The sequence below is a fragment of the Carassius auratus genome, chromosome 24 (assembly GCF_003368295.1).
Source record: "Carassius auratus strain Wakin chromosome 24, ASM336829v1, whole genome shotgun sequence".
In the NCBI taxonomy this organism is placed as follows: domain Eukaryota; kingdom Metazoa; phylum Chordata; class Actinopteri; order Cypriniformes; family Cyprinidae; genus Carassius; species Carassius auratus.
The window spans coordinates 10,336,987-10,360,111 of NC_039266.1; the positions used below are offsets into that span (position 1 = coordinate 10,336,987).

The 23,125-nt window shown below is 35.3% G+C and overlaps 1 protein-coding gene across 18 annotated transcripts in view; it reads left to right on the forward strand.

The window, feature by feature from the left end:
- Nucleotides 1–1,024: 1,024 nt before the first annotated feature.
- The window catches only part of relch (RAB11 binding and LisH domain, coiled-coil and HEAT repeat containing), a 42,999-nt gene continuing 20,898 nt past the window's right edge, over nucleotides 1,025–23,125 (forward strand). For 2 of the 18 annotated variants that reach the window (XM_026200954.1, XM_026200959.1), the window contains exons 1-12: nucleotides 1,035–1,760; nucleotides 2,739–2,789; nucleotides 6,979–7,068; nucleotides 10,433–10,504; nucleotides 10,659–10,714; nucleotides 10,798–10,911; nucleotides 11,000–11,191; nucleotides 11,501–11,601; nucleotides 13,092–13,391; nucleotides 16,074–16,149; nucleotides 17,655–17,750; nucleotides 17,979–18,002. In XM_026200954.1, coding sequence (XP_026056739.1) covers nucleotides 1,301–1,760; nucleotides 2,739–2,789; nucleotides 6,979–7,068; nucleotides 10,433–10,504; nucleotides 10,659–10,714; nucleotides 10,798–10,911; nucleotides 11,000–11,191; nucleotides 11,501–11,601; nucleotides 13,092–13,391; nucleotides 16,074–16,149; nucleotides 17,655–17,750; nucleotides 17,979–18,002 — 1,632 coding nt within the window. In that variant the 5' untranslated portion in view covers nucleotides 1,035–1,300. Of the gene's footprint in view, nucleotides 1,761–2,738; nucleotides 2,790–6,978; nucleotides 7,069–10,432; nucleotides 10,505–10,658; nucleotides 10,715–10,797; nucleotides 10,912–10,999; nucleotides 11,192–11,500; nucleotides 11,602–13,091; nucleotides 13,392–16,073; nucleotides 16,150–17,654; nucleotides 17,751–17,978; nucleotides 18,003–23,125 lie in introns of all 18 variants that reach the window. The other 16 variants (XR_003275561.1, XM_026200955.1, XM_026200957.1 and 13 more) reach the window with 16 other exon arrangements.

Here is a 23,125-nt window from a genome sequence, read left to right on the forward strand (position 1 = left end):
TTGCAAGCGGCCACGTGAACATCTACTGATGGCCAAACAGATGCAAGGCAAACATGCTGGAAATCTGACTTTTATCAGCTGTTTCAGTTGAGATGAGACTGTCATGAGATGAAATAGCATATGTCTGTTTCAATGCTGATGCGTTGATTTGTTTTTATCTTGAATTGTGACATTAAAGTGCTATTAGGACATTTCCTAATTCCTCAAATGAAATGAGGAAAAGTGTTCCAGGAAAGCTTTTCTAAAACAGAAGCAATTGAAAAAAAAAAAAAAAAAAAAAAAAAAGGTTAGATAGATAGATAGATAGATAGATAGATAGACATTTTAATGACATTTTATTATAATATTTGCACTATAATTGTATTGCATATAATTAAATGTTATATTTAATTATGTAAAATGTGTTTATTTATTTAGCTTAGAATGATAGATTAAATACAACAGTTAAGAGATGGATTGAATCCAGTTTAAGTTAAATTCAAGTTATATTGTTAAATATAATTAATATATATATATAATTAATATATTCCGATTTTTTTTTTTGTTTGAAGCTTTGAGACATACTAACAGAGACAGACATAGATATATTTTAATATTTTACTATAAAAAAATCAATTGTATACAGTTTTATGTAAGATATATATTTTATCATGTAAAATATATTTACATATATTTAATTATTTGTTTTCTTTGGAGCTAGAATGACAGAGAGACTGGCAGAGACAGATTTAAGTAAATTTTTACTATTATTTTTAAAAATAATATTGTATATAATTTAATATGTTCAATATCTTTAATGTACTTTAATGATATAAAATACATTTATATGTATTCAGTTATTTGTTTTCTTTGGACATTAGAACGACAGACAGATAGACAGCACACAGATAAATAGATTTTTTTATTATTATTAAAAATTGTATTTATTTTATTTTATTAAACAATGTGTCCTGAGTTTGCAGAAAAAAATTAATTTGCATCGCCAGAGATGCCTACTGCCTGGGGTGCGTGCTGCATGTACTGTTTTGCATTTGTTAAATAAAACCTTGGCTTCTTATGTTTTCTCATTGGATCTTCTCACATCCGCTTGACGGATCCAGGCTAGTCGAAGTGCGTTATGTCATTTCCGCTCGTGTCTTAACAGGGAGGAGGTGGGGTGCCGAAATGACATTTGGCCCCACCAACCAAAGCATATTTCTTGGAGCCCCGTTGATAAGGAGCAATAAAGCGCTCTTGACATTCGTCCAGTAAGTCGGAGACACATATCAGCCAGACAGCTGGCTAAACACCTTACGGTAAAATGGCGGCGGGTAATGTCAACCCGTTTAACGTGAGTGATTCGGAGGAGGAAGCGGAGCAGAGGCAGGATGGCGCGGACACCGAGCGCAGCCCGAGTGATGAAGTGCAAGGCCACAGCCTGGGTCCCTTCTCCCCGCCGGCGTACTCCGAGCCAGCCGCTCTGCTGTCCAGCAACCGAACCAGCCCGAGTGTGGACGGTATCCCCGCGTCGGCCGCGGCGGTGGCTGGGATCGGAGGAGGAAGCGCTGCTGAGAGTCGGGTGTCGCTGGATGCGATCGCCGCGCAGCTACTCCGGGATCAGTACATCCTCACGGCCCTGGAGCTGCACACCGAGCTCCTGGAAGCCGGACGCGAACTGCCTCGCCTGCGGGATTATTTCTCCAATCCAGGCAACTTCGAGCGGCAGAGCGGAACTCCACCCGCTTCCAAAGAGCAAGGTGTCGGTCCTGGAGGTCCGCTTAGTAAGTCATGAGATAATGGCCCGGTTTCACAAACGAGGCTTAGTTTAAGCCAGGACTAGGCTTTAGTTAAATTAAGTTGTTTAAGCAACTTTTAGAAAAGTGTCTTAGAAGAAAACATTACAGGTGTGCATCTTGACACAGAACAGTGACACTGACATATGTCAGAGCAAGATATTTTCAGTTGGGACAGCTCAAACATGCATTTTAGTCTGGGACTAACTTAAGCCTTGTCTGTGAAACCGGGAGAACATGTTTATAATGTAGGTCCAACTGCAATAAAGTCTACTGTTCCTGTATGAAGTAAATGGACATGTTTCAAAACCTACGAGACCGCATTTGCTAATCAAACAACATTTAAAACCAGTCTAAAATGGTTTACTGGTCTCATAACCTGGTTAGGCTGGCGGGGTTTAAGGTTTTAGACACTTGTCAGCTGGTCAACAAGCTTAAACTAGTTGAACTCCACTTACCTGGCCAGTCTGGAAAACCAGCTAGACAAGGTAAACCAGGCTGGGAGACCATCTGATTGAAGATGTTTTTATTTTTTTAGAACAGGACGCCTATTTAGCACCTAAATTAATGCCCAAAAATGCTTTCTAGGTAGGCAGCTCACTAGGTTCTGGAGCTGGATACTTAGTTAGCACATAAACTAATATATACATTATACAATTGCTATCTAGTTAGGCTGCTCTCTAGGATTTGTAACAGAATACCTAGTTAGGTTAATGCACTAAAATGCTGTCTAGGTAGGAAACTCACTAGGTTTTAGAATGAAGCCACTTTGTTCTTTAAACAGCCATAAAATACATCAACACTGCAGTTGGTCAAACTAGTACTTTAGCTAGAATACCTGTTTACCTGCGGTTTACTGTTTCAGTCTAATGCATTCAAGTACAGAGGCTTGTTGGGGAGGCATTTTTAGGGCTGGATTGTGTCTTTGTTGTGTGATGTGATGTGAAGTCTTCCCACTGACTCCAGCTGTGCAGATGCAGGATAGAAAGAGGAGAAAAAAAGATGCTCATTTGAGGGGTATGTAAAACCTGACTGTGTGCAGTGATACACGAGATTGATGTCATTTGTGTGGTGTAATCAGGAATTCCTTTCGTGTTCTGTTTCTCTTATACCTTTGCTCCTAAATGAAGTCTCTTATGTGATAGCCTGCACTCGTCTGCCTCTTACTATTTGCCTTTCAAAGCATGAGGTGGGGATTTGTTTTTCTTGATTATTAGGTTGCATGTAGTTGCAGTGTGGATTGAAAATGGCAAAATTGTGTAGTGTTGATCAATTATAAAAGAATTTCATTGATTAAAGCCAATCAAGCCTTTGTTAAAAGGAGCCATTTCATATCACGGAAACCAATAATTTAAAGTGAAAGCAAACCATTCAAATTCTGTCCTAATTTACTTACCCTCATCATGGTGTTCCAAATGTGTCTGTTGTCTGTCTTATATATTATATATATGATATTATGAAGAATACTGGCAACCTAAATGTTTTGATTACCATTGACTTCTATTATTTGGACAAGAAAGACATGTCTCGGAATAGCTTCTTTTATGTTCTATAGAAGAAAGAATCTCTTACAGTTTTGCAACACCAAGGTGAGTAAATGATGTCAGAATCATCTTTTTTTTCAGTAAAGATGATTCCAGTCATTCCATAGAAGAACCATCTTGTGTTCCATAATGAACCTTTCAGTGAACCGTTCTTAAAAGAACCTTTTTTTTTAATCATCTAAAAAAGGAAATGGATAATTAGTTTGATGTTAAAACGCTTTCTCATATTCGAGTTTAATATGTAAAAACTATAAGTCAACCATTCATAGGTGGATTTCCACAAATGTTAACATCGAAACATTGATCTAAGAGATTTATGTAAAGGAAACATAAATCCACTAAAGGCCATGGAAGTTTTCGTGGATGTTAAAGGTTCAAGATTCTACATGGAACCATTGATCGCAAAGGACCTTTATTTTTAAGAGGACCAAAATACAGGATGTGACCTCATCAGCTGAGTGCAGTGTCTTAAGTGACACCGTTCTCCAGGGAGAGGGGGATGCTATTGAAACTAGAAGACTAAACCTGGGTTGCCTGTTTGTGTCAGCAAGTGTTTTAATTTTTTTTCAGTTGGGTTACTTAATCTGCATTGGAGACTGAACCACACTTAACTGACTCTTAAATACATGCCTAATTGCTGCTGACAGCTGTGTATTGACCTGGTTCTAGAACAGAGGTTTCTGGAACCACAGGGTTTTATTAGCATTATGGAACTAACCCCCTCCCTGAAAGAGGATCTGGCAACCAGCTGAGAGGTAGCAGATGTGTCTGTTCTGTCACGTCATTGCAGGAAGAGACATTATCAACACCTCACACAGTCTCGCCAATATTTTATTCTTTGCTAGAGAGACGCAGTATCCGCTTGAGAAGCGTTTCAGGGATGAAAGGGCTTCTGCGTGTTTAGGATGTGAGAGGATTTGAAGCAGCACTGAATGAATATTGTAAACTGTATGATGCAGAAGCAGCTGTTGGGCTGTCATCAAAATCTAGTTTACTGCACGATTGACTGTTCCCCTTCCGCCCCCAGCCTATTCATTGAGCTCCGAATGACACACAGCAAACAGATCAGAAGACACCATTAGGCCTTATGCAGCTTTATAAACGCATTTAAAATTTCTACTGATCCTTACAATACAATATTCTGCAAATCTACGTTGACCTACTGCCTAAATACACACTTACATTATGAAGACCTAAAATTATTGACAACTTTATCATTGTAAGTGATAAATCTCACTGAATGATTTTTTATATTATTATTATGTAAATGAATTATTTTATTTAGCAAGGATGCATTGAATGTGATCAAAGGTGACGGTAAAGACATTTATAATGTTACTAACAAAGGATTTTAATTTTAAATGCTGTTCATATGGACTTTTTTTCATTCAGATTCAAAGAATAGATCACGGCTTTAACAAAAATATAGTAATAGGAAATGTTATTTGAGCAGCATGATTTATGAAAGATCATATATTAAAAAGTTATATTTTGCAATATTACAGTTTTTACTGTGTTATTGGTCAAATGTTTTTTTTTAAATTGTTGTTATTTATTGATTTATTTTATTTAATTACATGGTAAAAAATGCTGCTTTCATTGGGAAGATCGCTTGTTGCACTTGTATGGTGCATACATATAGTGTAGCTGAAATGAAAAAGAGGGAGCATTTATGTGGCCCTAAGGGTGTGGCTTTGATTTTTAATTATTGTGGCCATTTACTTAGTAGTTAATGCTTAATTTATGGATTTTGGTAACCTGTGTCTAAAAAGAAATGGCTCCTTTTTGTATAAACTGTGTCTTCCTAGCCTAGCGTGAGTGTTTATCACTCTCTCAGATTCCTGAGCTACTAAAATAACTTTGTATTGCTAATACAAAACACTTAGTAGCCAAATTCTGATAGGAGATGTGAAGTTCTGTGTGCTCAATGATGAGATGACGCAAAAACTCCCTTTGGTTTGCACGTATATCATATAAATAACATGAAGTAGAATAGCTATTACATAAATCTCTTAGATCAACATTTTGATGTTACCTTTTTCGTGGAAATCAACCTATGAACGGTTGACTTGAAAGTGAGAAAGTGTTTTAACATCAAACAGATGATCATTTCTAATTTTGTGTGGATTATGTGAACTTTACCACAGAGGAGCAAGTATGTGTGCACATTTATCGCTTACTCATGAGTCACATGACTCGCCTGACATACTGAACAAGAGCCTTTCGATATCTTCCCTTGTAGAAAGCCTCTTAAGTATGGGTCAAGCTCACATATTGCTTTCGCAGAACCAGTTTGACAAGACGTTTATTCAGCTCCGCTCTGTGGCACTCTCACATGTTGGATCTCAGCATTGTCATGCAAGTCACGCCCACAGAGAGTCCCAAAACTGTTCCTTCATCAATACTTCTCTGTCCAAGGCTGTGATAGGCAGATCCACTAATTTATCTACATTTGACATTCAACCAACTTCATTTATACAGAATGCAAGCTTACGTTGGCATGCACATTTTTTTTTAAATAAAACAATAAAAAAAAATCACCTATTTGAAGGCAAGTAAAATCTCTCATTTTTATTGGTGGATTGAGACTGTCCCTCCTCTACATGGACAGCTTTGCTGTCAAGGGACTGAGCGCATGAGTTTTAATGCCATCATGTGATATCCTTGAGTGAAAGAGCACAAGCATTTAAAGAGGCCATATAATTTATTTGATTTTATTTGATTTTACTTATGTAATTTATTTTTCCCACAACTACAATTGTCATGCCTGTCTAGTGCCAACAATCATTAAATTAATTCACTTTTCATAACCATTTTCTGAAAGAAGAGATGGATTATTTAATTCAATTTTATTTTATTTTAAGGAGTCTTTTTAAAGACTTCTAAAGATTTCCATGCAGAGGTGCTACATACAGGACAGTAGGAATAGATTATTTTACATTTCAGTGTAATTATTGTAAATTATTTCTTCTGGTGGAATAGTAGAACTATGCCTCAGTTTGACTGGACAAGACCTTTTTATGAATACAGAATAGATATCGTTAGTGTGTAACTGGATGGTTACATCTCCATGAGTTATTGAATTAAAACATATTTCCATAAGTTGTGTTTTTGTATCGGGAGGATGTTTTGAGTTCTGAAAGTTAAAATGTGTTTTCATTGGTGAGTATCCACCAGTCTCCTTTCAGAAGATCAGGAAACTTTTTTTTTTTTTGACCTTGTCCCTTTAAAAATATGCAAATGATGTGGAATCAGTAAGTTCCTGAACACTATTATTATATGGTCATTCATTTAAAATCACAAAAATAAATAAATGTGGTTTGTTGCTGAATATGTGTTACCATGCCAGTGTACACACCACGCTACAATCGCTGGTGTGCAGAAATAGAGGAGTCCATGTGGGGGCTTGCCTCCAGCAGTGCAGACAGACGGAGAGATCTGTGCTTCTGGAAAATTTTGGCCTACGTTGAGCCTATTCTCTATAACTGCTGACTGCTTTAGTTTGCCGAAACAAATCAAAATGTCACCATTTTACTTTCTGTAAATGCTAGTTTAGTGTTCTGTCTAATAAGAGTGTACGTGTAGATGTAGAATATGAAACCCTTTAATATGAGTGGGAACCACTGAAGTTCATCCATTTTTGATTTGGTTGTTTTTTCCAGATCGAGCTGGCAGCATCAGTACATTGGACTCCTTGGATTTCGCACGTTATTCAGATGATGGCAACAGAGAGTCGGACGAAAGAGTGGCAGGTAAGGAAAATCCTGCTATAATATTCATATATAGAATTAATGACTACAGCGTGAACACTTAGTCCTAATGATCATATTTGAAAATCATATCAGAGTTGTTTGCGGTGTGCTTCACATACTACAATGGGGCTGTTGGCTGCGAGTTAAATACATTTTCCTCAGCCACAGTGACTGGTCATGTGTTTGGTTTTTAAACACGTAAGTGTTCTTGAATTCCAATGTGGTGTCATAGGATACTTTTAATAGTGGAAATCTTTAGCCGGTTTAATTTTAAACATTTTGCATGCACTTATCATCATATTAGAGCACAATTGACAATAGCCACATTTTTAGTTTGCTAATGCCTTGAATTTCCAAGAACACTGTTCAGAAGCGACGGTACAAGGCCATTTTTAGGCAAAATAAGAAGGAATTGGCTTTACTGGACATTTTTCTGGAAACTATTAGTGGTTCAGTGGCTTGTGTTAAACTCTTTTACGAGAGGTGATTTGGTCAGTGTAACCGTATATGACACAAGATTCTTGGCATTCATGATTGAAGTGAATTCACATGGGTCAAACTGTAGGGTTCACTGAGCGCTTTCATCAGCGGTCTCGTAGATGAGTGGTCTCTATAGACGAGTAGGAGGGTTAACTAATAGCTGAATGCTGAACGCTAAACTAATTTGGCTGTACTGACAATAACTATTTTGCTTTCCCATTTCTTACCAAGCAAAAGGTTTTCTGGCTCTCAAGTGTCCTCTCTTTGTCATTTCCTTGATTTGATACTTGCTTGGCTAGGTTGCCAATACTGTTCCCTGAGCTTTTTCTGTTTCATTAGCTTGAGTCCCTCCCAAGCTTCAGATTCTTACATTATCCTTGCAGACATTTTTCAGATCGGAAAGTGTTGCTACTAATAATTCCTGTGAAAATTCACAGGAATTTTCCTGAAAAATCCCCTACCCACTGCCAACATAAAAAAAAAAAAAAATCCTCAGAGCTTAGCTGTACACCTATATTTGTTGGCTGCTGGTTTAACAGTGAATTCAATGAATTATTTACAGAGTATCAGGTTTTCTTCTATCCAGGGATATATTTTGCGTGCAATATTTTTAAATTAACTTTATGTGATAGTAGTATTAAGGTCTGTTCACATCAATGCGGCATTTTATAGCCCTTAATTTCTTTTCGACTGAAGAAAGAAAGACGTAAACATCTTGGATGACATGGGGGTGAGTAAAATATCAGGAAATTTCTGAAGTGAACTAATCCTTTGAGGATTTCTGCATTTATTATAAGTGTGATTTTGTTAAAAACTAATTATGGGTAAGTAGAAAGCTGAAGGAACCGTGCAGCAGAATAAGATTGCTTTGTGCAAAATGTCACTTTTGCACCCCAAATTGGGCATCTGCTCCCAAATCATGACCCCTCCAATTGTGAGCACAGCCCTGGCTGTCTGACCTGGGGTTTACTTGCTGTCTGATGGATCTCTATTCCAGTATTTCTCTTTCCAATACTGGACCACAAACCATCCAGGCAAGCTCACCTTTGCCACTTTTTTTTCTTCTTTTTGCTTGTTCTTACATTTTTGCATTTGTTAAACTTGCATCCTGTGCTGAATTAATCAGCAGTATAAGTATATTTGTCCTATTCGAGCTCTGTTTTCTCTTAGAACCCCCCACCCCACCCCCATTTATTTTAATTTTTTTCTCTTGTGTTTGAATTCATCTTTCTGTTTTCCTTCCTCCTTTATCTGGCCCTGTTCGGTTAAATGGTGTACCAGAAAACATATTAAAGAAGCAGAGCTTGTGGGAGTCCCACCTGCTGATCATCAGTGCAGTCATGCAGAGTGTCCTGTGCTCTCCATGCTTCTGTTTCCCATCATCTCTGGGTGTGTCTCAATCCATTCCCTAGTTCATACACTGCCTAAGGATTTCTAGGGCTGTGCTATGATCGCAATTGTTCCAGTACACTGAAATGTTTGCTTCCTAGAAATTGTCAGAATGCATCCTAAAGATTGGTGAGAATTAGATTTTTTAAATGTTGTTATACCAGAAGAATATTGTTTTTTGTTGTATTTTAATGCAAAATCATCAGTGTCCCAACTGTTAGTGGATCAAAGTGCTTCTGATCCCAAATGTGGTCTTCACAGTATGCTAATTCCCGTTTTAGAAATTAGCGAGCGGAAATGAGACACAGCCTGTGTTAGAACTCGTCTAGCAGTCCACAGTAGCAGGATTGCTGCAGGGTTTTTCATACACCATTAAATCCTTTTCCAATTGAACAACTGTTTTACAGAGAAGATCAAATGCAAACACCAGGTGGTGTATTTAGGATTTGCGTTTGTATATATTTGGTATTGTTAACTGAAAAGCATTATTTATTTTTGAAAGACTTCATTTTGTAGACAACTTAGTTTTATTTAATCTAAAGTGTGTAGTTTTTTTTCCCCCATTTCAAATTACTTTATCATATTCCAGGTTAGTATTCAGAGACACTTGAACGAATGATCTGACATGTCAACATTGGTCTAGCCAGTGACGTGAATTAGTGGTGGGATAAACTGTTTCTAGTGTTGTTATTAAAAATATAAGCAGTGAAATCAGCGGTGTTAAGAAATCGCTCAAATGGTAGCGGGAAATGGACTTTTATAAAAAAAAAAAAAATAATAATGTAAAAAATTCAGTACCAAAGTTGACGATAATTAGGCCCATCCCAAAAGGCATGGTTAACATATTGTTGTCTGCTAATGTAGACTTGAAGTTGGCGCCCAATTTTGCAACCTAAAATGACAAACCAGACTCCCAATGGTCATGTGAATTTTATGGACACTTGTTAGCGATTGCTGCTAGATGGCAAATGAACGTAAATTGCACTATTTAGGACAAGCCATATAATTTGCAACTCTGTTTGATGACGATAGAGGCACAGAAATTACACACTTCAGCTTTAAAGTCAAAAGGAATTGGAAGATCTAAAGGAACTTCAAAAAGAAATTGTGAAAGTTTTTTTTTTTTTTTTTTTTACCGTTCATCCAAACAAACAAACAGACTTTGATTTTCTCTAAATCCCTGGTCAGACAGCAGCTAGTGAATTTGCGAGAAAATAAAACCCGAAGGAAAATAATTGTGTAAATATTTTCATGATCTGGCAGCTTCTCCAGCAACCTCTGCTGCATGTGTTCATTAGATCCATAGTGTGCATGTCCCTGTTTTGGTTCTGCCTCAGCTTCTTACAAAAGTTGTTTTTCTTTCTTTGCTTTCTTTTTTTGATTTTGTTTTTTCATGGCCATCCTTTGTTCTTTTTCCCCCCTTTTGTTTTGTTTCTTTGTTCCCTTCTCTTGGTTGGATGCCTGTTTGTGTGTGACCCACTTCCCCCCGGTCCAGTTCTGGAGTTTGAACTGCGGAAAGCCAGGGAGACCATTCAGGCTCTGCGTGCCAACTTGACTCAGGCTGCAGGTGGCGTACTTTCAACTTTTACACACTTCAGTTCCTTCTGCTGTAGGAGCTGCTCTCATTCCTAAAGGCAGTTTGTAATGTCCACCATAAATCAAATTCCAGCTCACCCGCTTCCTTTCTCACAGTTTCTTTCTTTCTTTCTTTCTCTCTGTAGAATGTGAGATTCCTTCTCAAGAGAGAAAAAACTACAAATCCAGTCCTGAAAATCAGGTTTTTTCTCATTATGCTCATTATGAAAAAATTTGTTTGAATAAATCTGCATGAACTTAATTTTTTCCAATTATCTTTTTCAGGAACCTATTCGCCCTCTTGAAAAGAGAGCCTTAAATTTTTTAGTTAATGAGTATTTATTGAAAAATGAATGTAAGTTGACGTCCATCACATTCTCTGATGAAAATGATGATCAGGTAATATTTTATGAATCCCTTTTATACATTGATTATTTAATTTAGTATTTTATTTCTCCCTGGTACTCATGATATTTTATATCTGCAGGATTTTGAGTTGTGGGATGACGTGGGTCTAAACATTCCCAAACCTCCAGACCTATTGCAGCTCTACAGGAACTGCGGGCACAGCCTGCCGTTGCATCGGGATACCGTGGATGTGGCGGTCAGTGTGGACCCAAATGACTTGCCTGGAGACTATTTTACCCAGGAACCTGTGCAGCAAACTGAGGCTATACAGGTATTTACATACGTTTTAAATTATCTCACTGTAAATTTTTTAATGGTTTTAAAGAATGTTACAATGTTATATTATAATGTTGTTGTTTTACTTAGTCCTTTCATCTCTGTTTACAAACAAACATTTTACAATTACATTCAGTTCACAATCAGTCCCTTTGCGTGACCTGGCGGTAGTTTCGCAAATAATCTTAACATACGACTGACTTGTAGTTAACGTCGCGGCGGTATTATCCATTCTAGTTGTCCACCTTCTGTTTCTCTGGTCAAAAATATGCCAGCTTTTAAGTAATTTCAATGTTATCCACAGCAGCAGCAGCAAGAGGAAGTGGTCCAGGAGCTGGAATATCAGATCAGCCTGCTAAACAGTGAGAAAAAGAGTCTGGCTGAACAGATTAAAAAGCTCCAAAGGTAAGAGTCAACGCCTGCTGCCTTTGGGAAAAATTCAGTCAGAACCATCAGAAATCTGCTGCATCAGGCTGTGTAATCAGAGCTCAGAGCAGCGACATGTGATTACTGTCATAATTAATATCTGCAGGGTCTGATCTTGTCAGCTGATGTTTCAAAAAAATGTATCTGTAGTTTATTAGTCACGATTCCCTATGAATTTGATGCTGATCAGTTAACCTGCTAAATTAATCAATAATCAATATCAATAAACCATATTTTGTTATAAATATTTGGAAGTAACATGTACTGGATATTATGCCATATAATAACAATAACATATTTAGTTATTTAAAACTAATATAGTTTTTTAATTGTCAAAGCGCATATATATGTGTGTGTGATTATTAAAATGTATAAGATTATTTTATGTTGTGTATATTTTTATTTATACATATATTATTATTATTTAAATTTAGCCATTTAACAGACGCTTTTCTCCAAAACGACTTACAAATGAGGACAATGGAAGCAATCAAAATCAATAAAAGAATGATGATATGTAAGTGTTATAACAAGTCTCAGTTAGCTTAACACAATACACAAAGGAAGGTTTTTTTTTTATTATATAATAAATAAAAAGAAAATAGAACAGAATTTTTTTTTTAGCAAGCTAGTGTTAGAGGTCTTTTTTGTTAATTGTATAATAAATAAAATGAAAACAAATAGAATACAAAAAGAGATTAGAGAAGCATTATAGAGAAGATTATAAATCTTTTTTTTGAGAATGTAATTAGATTAAAGAGTGATAGAGTAAGAGGGTCAAATAAAGATGGAAGAGATGTGTTTTTAGCCGATTCATCAGGTCATTCCACCAGGAGGGAACATTTAATGTAAAAGTCTGTGAAAGTAATTTTTGTTTCTTTGGGATGGCACAATAAAGCATAATTCACTTGCGGAACAAGCTTCTACAGGGTACATTAGTCTGAAGTTATAAATTTATGATTTAAGGGGTGCAGAGCCAGTAATGGTTTTGTAGGCAAACATCAATGTCTTGAATTTTAATATATATACAGATAGATAGATAGATATAGATAACTATATAGAATCTATCTATCTCGTATTTTCCGGACTATAAGTCGCACTTTTTTTCATAGTTTGGATGGTCCTGCGACTTATAGTCGGGTGCAAAATGAATTTGGCATGAACCAAGAGAAAACATTACTGTCTACAGCCGCAAGAGGGCGCTCTATGCTACTCAGTGCTCCTGTAGCCTTCGTTCTAAATAAATGCGACTTATACTCAGGTGCGACTTATGTTTAAAATATATAGTTTTGCTTTAATTCATGCTTCATCTTCTCTGCCTATTTCTTCACTGTTCAGTCTGTTTGCTACAACACTACTGTAAATTCACTTCTATACTTACATTTCAGCATTTAAGTGCATTTTGCATGGATTCTGCACGGATTTTGCATATCACTAAATGTAATATATGTACCTTTGTGTGTGTGTAGTGATATCCAGGTGCTTCAGAGGAATGTTTCATCAGATCCCACATCTGCAGTGAAGTTGACTCCGTCTAAAGAAGACACTCCATGTGGTAAACCCCCCCTAGACAATGGACAGTACTTGGACATACGAGGGGTCACCGAAACTGACAGCTCCTCGGATGCCAACACTACAAAGACCTCAACTACTACTGCTACTACTGACTGCACTGAAAGCACCACTACTGCTACACAACCTCACAGAGACAAACTAAAGTCTCAGAGTCAGCAGGGTAAAACCTCTGTGCAGTTTGACCAGCCCAACAGGTGAGAACCCGCTCTTCCGTGTTGAAGTAGACACTCTTATGATGTAAAAAGTAGTTGATGAGATGCACAGATGCATAGAAAACTTCTATTAGAAGTGAAATCTTTGTGGGCTTTGTATCTAGGCCACATTTTCAGCATAATAGTCACTCCTAATGTGAAAGCTTTCCAAACATTAAGCTGCAAACTGGTCGTCAAAGGGCATTGATTATTTGAATGGTTGCTGTAGGGTTGCTTTATGGTTTCTGATGTGTTTTAATTGGTTGCTAGGACATTGGTAGGTGGTTGCAAGGGTGGTTACTAGGTGGTTGTATACCGTTCCAACACAAAGTAGTCAAACTCCATGTCTATGATATTCTGGTCCCTAGATATTGCCAAAGTCCTTTCTTTAATATACACTGCCGTTCAGATGGTTGGCGTTAGTAACATTTTTGAAAATATTTTTAAAGCTTTTTTTAATTCGTTAATATATTTGGTTACACTTTATTTTAAGGTGTCCTTGTTACAGTGTAATTATACACTTAAGTTCTGAGTAATATTAGTTGTGACCCTGGACCACAAAAGCAGTCTTAAGTCACTGGGGTATATTTTTAGCATTAGCCCAAAAAAACATTGTATGGGTCAAAATTATCTATTTTTCTTTTATGCCCAAAATCAATAGGATATTAAAGTAAAGATCATGTTCCATGAGAAATTTTATAAATTTCCTACCGTAAATTTATCAAAACATAATTTTTGATTAGTAATATGCATTGCTAAGAATTCATTTGGACAACTTTAAAGGCATCAATGGAAAGCTTATTTATTCAGCTTTCAGATGATGTATACATCTCAATTAAAAAAAATTGACACTTAAGACTGGTTTTGTGGTCCAGGGTCACAATTAACTACACGTACTTACTATATGGTTAGGGTTTGGTTTAGGGTTACTTGTATGTAATCATGCATAATTTATTGTTATTATAGAAGTAAGTAGATGCAATGTGTAACAAGGAGACCTTGAAATAAGGTGTTATCTTATATTCTATTAATCAAAGAATCCTAAAAAACAAATAATGGTTTCCTCAAAACCGTTAAGCAGCACAGCTGTTTTCAACATTGTCAACCGGTTATTGTAGTTAACTAAAATTAAAACTGTTAAAATAAATGTTAACTAAAATTAAATATTTCTTCTTCTTCTTCTTCTTCTTGTTATTATTAATTGTTACTAAAAAAAATAATAAGTTATTTTTATTTCAGTTGCTAAGACAAAGTTTTTTTCTTTTAAGTTTAATTTTATGAACTAAAAATAATACATGAAATAATTAGTTTATCTCAGTGATACTAAAATTACATTTATTAATAATACAAAGAAATGTTTTTTGTGCACCAATCATTAAAATGATTTTTTAAGGCTCATGTGACACTGAGGACCGGAGTAATAGCTTCTGCAAATAAAACTTTGTCAGGAATAAATTACTTGTTTAAAATTAAGTAAAATAGAAAGCGACTTTTGTTTTATTTCAGTAATATTTTAAAATATTACAGTTCTTACCTAAAAATTAAATTTCTGTCATTAATTACTCACCCTCATGTCGTTCCAAACCTGTAAGACCTTCATTAATCTTCAGAACACAAATAAAGATATTTTTGATGCATTCCAAGAGCTCTCTGACTCTCCCATAGACAGCAAGGATTTTTACATGATCAAGGCTCAGAAACATACCAAGGAGATCGTTAAAATAATCCATGTGACATCAGTGGTTAAACTATAATTTTACGAAGCTAAGAGAAAACAAAAATAACGACTTTATTCAACAATTAATCTCCTCCATGTCACACTATAGTGCTATTTTGAAGAGTATCACGTATGTAAACAATGTATGCTTTTCTGTGTCAGCACCACTGTACGCAGGTACACTGTTTATGTTGTTTAGGCTTTGATCTGAATGTAAACAATGTATCCGCGTACATGCGTTGCTTACTTATGTGATAGTGTCCAAAATGGCACTATAGTGTGATGCGGAGAAAGCAAGTTGTTGAATAACGTCGTTATTTTTATTTTCTTTGCGCACAAAAAGTATTCTCGCGATGCGTAAAATTGTGGTTGAACCACTGATGTCACATGGATTTTTATCTCCTTGCTACGTTTCTGAACCTTGATTATGTAAGGATTCTTGCTGTCTATGGGAGGGTCAGAGAGCGCTCAGAATGCATCAACAATATCTTAATTTCTGTTCCGAAGATGAACAAAAGTCTTACAGGTTTGGAACAACATGAGGATGAGTAATTAATGACCTAATTTTTATTTTGGGGGGAACTATCCCTTTAAGTAACCCTTTAAGTAACTTATTCTATTTTAGACTGTAAACAATGAGGCAGCCCTCCCCGTTTGTTGTTGTTGTTGTTTTACATAGCTATAATGGCACTAGATGGCAGCACTGCATTAAGCACCATTGCAGTCCCCCAAAGTCCTCCTGCAGTGCTGACTGGTACCTTATATTCCATTCATCATCATTTTGCACATCTGCTCCGGATGGACTTTTACCCCACGAGGCTGATTCAGACAAATTACCCTCTCCTTGTTTTGACTGTTCCTATATCAGCTTTTTGCTCGGTGCTGTGGAAAACTGGGCTAATATGTAGAGTTATTGGTAACCGGAGGTGGAGGTGGCTTGTTAAATCATGTTTTGTTTGCTTGTGCAGAAAGCTGTCTCCGGCCTTCCACCAAGCACTTTTGTCCTTCTGTCGAATGTCTACTGACAGTAGGCTGGGCTCAGAGGTGAGTGGTATCGGATCACATACAGGTACAAAAGCTCAAGCACATGTGGAGTCTACTGGTTGTCACACTCAGAGAGATAGTTCATCTAAAAATGAAAAGTCAGTCATTATTTATTCACCCTCACGTGCTTTAAAACCAGTATTACTGACTTTCTTTCTTATATGGAGCTCAAAAGATATATATTTTATAAAATTTTGAATTGGGTGTGCAGTTACTGTGAATGGCCTGCAGCTTCCTTTAAATCTTCTGAAGCCAGACAATAGCTTTGTGTGACAAACAGATCAAAAAATTAGTTATTCGATGAAAATCTTGAGATCTGTCCAAGAACTCTTATGTAGTTTTAGCCATTTTTGTTCCTTGAACAAATCTTTCAAAATGTCATGATTTTTTCAAGTTTCGAAAATTACATCTTTCGCAGTTTTCAATTGATCCGGCTCACAAAGCCAAGTCTGAATGATTTCTTCATGGATCAAAATGATTTAGGGTTTATAAACCTAAAATAATAAAAAATCAGTTTCAGACATTGACATAAAGCAGTAATGAAATTAAATTAGTGCTGTCAAACGATTAATCGTGATTAATAACATCCAAAATAAGTTTTTGTGTACATAATAGGTGTGTGTACTGCATATATTTATTATGTGTATATATTACACACACATACAGTATATTCTGAAAATATTTATATGTATATTTTTATATTATATATTAATAGATTTAATATATAAACAACATGTTTTTCTTACATATATTCATGCATGTGTGTTTATTTATATACAAATAATAAATATACACTGTACAAACACATTTATTTTGGATGCGATTAATCATTTGATAGCACTAAAATAAATATAACTAAAAACTAAACTAAAATGTTGCTTTGGCAATTAAGTGGAAAAATTAGGTTTGTTGAAATTGAAGCACTAAAATTACTAAATCTAAAAATGAAGGAAAAAAACTACATTGAAAAAACTAATTCAAATTCAAATATATATATATTAAAAAATCCTAATACAAAGTATTAATAATAAGATATGTAATAAAGTGAACAATCACCGCTGGCAGCTGTGATTTTTCAGCTAAAATAATAACTTAACGCAAGCTAAAATAATAACTTAACATAATCAAATGGCTTTAAACTTAGAATAAGTAATGTCTATTTATTAGACATCTTTTATTTTTATTAAGAAAGTCACTTAGATTTGGAACACAATTTTTGAGTGAACTTTTCCTTTAACAATTATGACTAGTCATTACGATAGAAAGAAGTGCACTGGAAGCGGTTCAGTTGCTTTCAGAATCTCCAGGAATGCATTAATAAGCACGTTTGAGAGGTCTCAGAGTTCATAGTGTCTTCTATGTCCAGAACACAAAAGCAGAAAAGGTTCTCGGGTTGCAGTACTTTTTGGGCACGTGTGATTAAATGAAATCTCTGACATGTTGGCCTTTCCATGCTATTATGTGGCGACATTTTTGTGCCTAATTCCCATGTCCTCGTTTCTCAGGTGTCTCGAATAGCTGACAGCGAGCAGAGTGTCATGCTAATGCTGGGCCGCTGTCTGCCACACATCGTACCCAACGTCCTGCTGGCCAAGCGAGAGGTAACCCATGACCTTTTGACCCAGCAGTTCCACCTCATCTTCCATGTCCACTGCGGCTGGCCTCTCCTTCTCATTCTATTCTTAATTCAACGTTGACTCTACTTATTTTTTCCATTGTAGTTGTGTGTGTCTCTCTGTCTCTCTCTCTAAACAAGTCCACCTCTCTCTTTTGTTCTGTTCACTCATTTCTTCTCTTGCTTTTGTGCATGCATCTCACTGCTCCGATAGAGAATGGTTGTGCACCTCTGTCAGGTGAGTGGAACACATCGGCACGTTCTCACATCAGCCCTGCTTCCTTCACCATGCGTGTGACCTTTGACCTTTCAGTTGGCTTGGCTTTTCATCAGCTTCCTTAGTTGTCTGACTCAAATGCATTTCTTTTTTTATTGATTGATTATTTTCAACTATAAACTTTTACTGTGTACTAAACTTCTAAACTGATAAAGCTCTAAATGTTTTTTTTTTTTGACTAGATAGATATTTTGAAACTAATCCACTAATGAATTAATTGTATTATTATTTGTAATATTAGTATTACTAGTAGTTAATAATGATATACTGTATAAACAATAATGTTTTAAGTTGTATATTTGTATACATTCACTTTATTTAATCATTTGAACTTTTTTGTCATATTTATAAAGTACAAAACTGAAAAATTTCAGATTTTTTTTTTTCACATTTTAAGCAAAAACTCAATTAATTTTGATGCACTTTTCAGAAAACAGAACTTAATATCTTGTGTCATTATGCTTTTAAAGTAAATGTGTCTTGATTTTAAGAATGATTCAATATTTGTAATGGCAAAAATACAAATGTTGCGTTCATAAAATGGTAGCAATGAAATAGGGCTGGCCGATATATCTAACGATATGATCATGCGCATCTAATCAGTAAAGCTGCATCCATGATCACCGCTTAAATCGCCATCACCTGCTTATAATTGGAGTGGCATTTAATAGACAGAGCCGTCGATCGCTGACAAGCTACGCCATATCGCGTTCATTATCGCAGATGAATCGCCTTCGATAATGAACGCGATATGGCGTAGCTTGTCAGCGATATACGGCTTTGTCTATTAAATGCCACTCCAATTATAAGCAGGTGATGGCGATTTTAGCGGTGATCATGGAAGCAGCTTTACTGATTAGATGCGCATGATCATATCGTTAGATATATCGCCCAGCCCTACAATGAAACATAAATTGTTCAGTTAATATATGATATTTAATTTTTAGTTAACTAAAAAAATTTGTTAGCTTAATAAAATTGTTAATAATAGTCAAAATATAATATTTTTCTACAGATAAATATAGTTAATTATTTCAACTGTTAGCCGTTTACAATTGCTGTCACAGGTATGCAGATTTATATTTTACAACAACTTCAAACATTGCTTGTCTTAAAGTGTATTCTGAACTTTGTTTTAATAAATAGCGAGTAGCTGAATTTTTTAAAGAAAAACTAAATGGCAATTTCAGACGAATAACTCAAAGTTAAACTTTTGACTGCCAAACCAATGGAACATTTGTATGCTGTGATTTTTCTGTGCTTCAGGCTGCAGCTATTCAGTATCTGCCTTTCAGCTGATGCTGAAACCTTGTTCAGTTGTTTTCTTTGCCTCCCTATTACAGAGCTGATTTGGTTTAAATGACTAAACATTTAGAAAAAAACACAAGGTACATGCACACATTGCTCATCTGTTGAGAGCAGACCCAAAGGTGTGTACTGTTCCAAGCCAGTTCCACAGCATTTCCCTTGTCAGGCACCTCTGATTTGCATAGGGCAGTTCTGTTTTACGGGAGACAGGTGACAGTTTAAGATGGATTGGATGCTTTCCAGGCTGAAGTCGGGTGAAAGCAAACACCACACGAGGAGTAGAGATCGTCTCGCTAAACTGGACTTTGAGCTTTGCCTGTTAATTCTGTTGGCTTCGTAATTCTTCCTTGATTTCAGACACACACTCACTCTGACACACCCATCTGGTGCAGAACAATTACTAATCAGGCGCTGCTGGAGCACCTGCCTTGCAATATAATTCCTGTCATCTGTACACCTACCAGAATTTTATTGTAAAGATAAAGCCTTTCGGAATTAAAGGCCATTCAAGTTATTGATTACCATGTCAAACTGATAAGACATCAGGTACACCAGCCATTGCACTATGTGTTTGCAACAGTCCAAAACTCCCTTTCTTCTTGCAGAATTATGTCTGGAGTGTTTGCATATGTGGGTGTGTTTCTGATTGGGCCTCTTTGCTTTCTGCTGGTAGTCATCTTGATATGTAGCTGTTGATTTCCTGTGTGTTTAAAAAATGAGTCCGTGCAGGCTGATGGTATAACAGAAAATTTGCATATAAATACAAGTTTTCATGGGAAACAACTTGGAGTGACAAGGAATCCAAACGTGCAAGTTCTTGTTTAGGTTTTTTTTTTTTTTTTTAGCTTTTTGTTTAGATATTGAGAACATATTTAATTTTTTGTATTTTTGCCAACAAAAATGTTTGGACACTTCAGCCACAAACGAATGTTTTGCTTTTGATTAAAAAATATCAAACAAATGGCCATTTATTATAAATAATTGTAGTTTGTCAAGCAAAATGCATAACAAAGCCATTTTGTTTTAAAATGATATAAAATGAATATGAATAAAAAAATTTTTTTTATTAATAATTAATTGATAGTCATTGTTAGAAAATAAATATATAAACAATATTTTCAAAATGACAAAATAATGGAAAGTTATAATAAATTCATGGAAAATCATTGACCAAAGTGTAAGAACCCTTTGATGTTTTGTTATTTAATCAAATAAGATTTTATTTATTTATTTGTGTAGTTTAATTTAAGTTTTATTTACAGTTTAAACAGGGACTAAATTCAACTATAAGTAGTGTTTTTTTTGTTTGGTTGTTTGTTTTTGTTTTTAGCAAAATGCACCACAGACAGACATTCATAAATTGTAAAATAAAAATAATAAATAATAATAAATGTTATTTATTAATAAAAGAAAATAGTGTTATAACAAAAATATTTATGGAAATGTTTTGGTCAATTTATGGAAACTCTTTAGTCAAAGTGTAAAAACAGTCCAGAATCCTTTGATTTGTTTGATGCAATGAAAATTGTATTTTATTATTTTATTTTCCTTGGAAAAAGCATCTGTTTGGGCAAGCTTTATGGTAATTCTTTGGTCAAAGAAACGTCTAGAATAATTTGTTTTATTCTTCTTATCTGATGCATTGAGATTTTACTTTTTACTTTTATCTGTTTAAATGGGGCCCAAATACGATTAGTGTGTGCATTCATTTATTAGTCAAGTCTCAAAGCTCTTCCCATTCTTAATGCCTGCTTCTAATAGTTTTTGTTTTTTTCCCCCAGTAGCTCTTCCGCGAAAGTTCCACTTACACATTTCCACACTTTCACTTTGGACCAGAGCCAAATAAAATCTTTCAGAACTATGCCTCCTTTGAAAGCTCTGCTCCTGGTGCAGGAGACGCTGCCTCATAATGCCACACTCTTACACAAAGTCACTACTGATGAAACGGCTCATTGCCGTCTCCAACAGACCAACCCTTTCTTTCATAACATCTCTGACATCCGATTAAAATTCTGGTTTTAACTTCTGGCAGGTGACTTTCCCCCAAGAAGCGGGTGTATTGAAAGAGCCGTCCAAACAAACAAGTATGGCATCAAACAGCCTGCAGTCTTGCCGCATGTTTGCTTAACTATCTTTAACTTTAAAGTGCCTATTCGAGGCTGATCTCTACCCACAGTCACGTCTCAAGATGAGATAAATCAAGAGAAAATCAACACTTCTGTGTCAAATTTTCATGTGAATCCTGTTGTTTCTATTCTGGATCTTCATGGAAAACAGGGCTAGTAACTGTTGTTTGGCCATGTGACGTGTACCAAGGGCACACTGCCTGTTTTGTAATGTGATATCTGTCGTGCTGGTGAGGTTTTCTTTCATAACTGTCTCACTGTTACGGTAAACAACCACTGATTTACATGGCTAAATGGCTTTGTATGTACTTCAGAGAAAGAATGTCACGTTTATACATATCCACATACAAACAGGCGCTTCAGTACATCTTTTTGCTAGGACTGGGCAATATATATATCAATAATTTTGAGCCTTTTGACAAAATTATGTATATTTTTATATATCTTCTTTTTCTTGAGGTGTGTGTTTTGTTTTTGTTTTTTACTAAACCTTCCTATACAGCCATAAAATCTAGTAATTTTTTTTCTCCACAAATAGCCTTGCATTAAGTGAACAGGGAATAATCCCATTTGATACAATTTCACACATATATATATATATATAAAGCCATATATTTAAAAAATATATTTAAAATCCAACAGTAAATGGGAAAGTCATAAAGAAAAAATCTAGTTCTGTCAAACGATTAATCGCGATTAATCTCATCCAAAATAAAAAAAATAGAGTGTTTACTGTATATATTTATGTATATATAAATACAAATACATGCATGTATACATTTAAGAAAAATATGTAATGTTTATATATGAAATATATTTATATGTAATATGTGTGTGTAAACGCACATATATTATGTAAACAAAAGTTTTTATTTTGGATGCGATTAATCGCGATTAATCATTTGACAGCACTACTAAAAAAATATATGTATGAAAATATATATGTGTGTGTGTGACCCTGGAGCGCAAAACCAGTCATATAAGGGTAATTTTTTCTTAAATTGAGGTTTATACCTCATCTGAAAGCTGAATAAATAAGCTTTCCATTGTATGGAATAGGATATTGTTAGGATAGGAAAATATTTGGCCGTGATACAAATATTTGAAAATCTGGAATCTGATGGTACATAAAAAATTGTCCAAATGAAGTTCTTAGCAATGCATATTACTAATCAGAAATTAAGTTTTGATATATTAATGGTAGGACAATTGTATATTGCCAAAATGTCTTCATGGAACATGATCTTTACTTATAATATCTTAATGATTTTTGGCATAAAAGAAAAATTACAATGTATTGTTGATTATTGCTAAAAATATACCCTTGCTACTTTTTGTTTTGTGCTCCAGGGTCACATATATCAGTTTATTGATTTTGATGCTTCATTTCATTCAGTCTGTGGTGTAAAAAGGTCATATAAGCAAAAACACTTAAGCAAAACATGCTCAGGTCAAACTGCCTGAATATTTTTTTTGTCCCAAATTTATAGATTTTACTGGTAGTCCACAGTATGAAGAATATTTGGGTGTATTATCCTTTTGGCTAATTCTGGTGCATTTACAGTAATGTTAATGTACACTGTCCCTGTCAAATAAATAAATAAATATTACAGTATGTCACAGTGCTGTCGTCTCTTACATAAATGAACT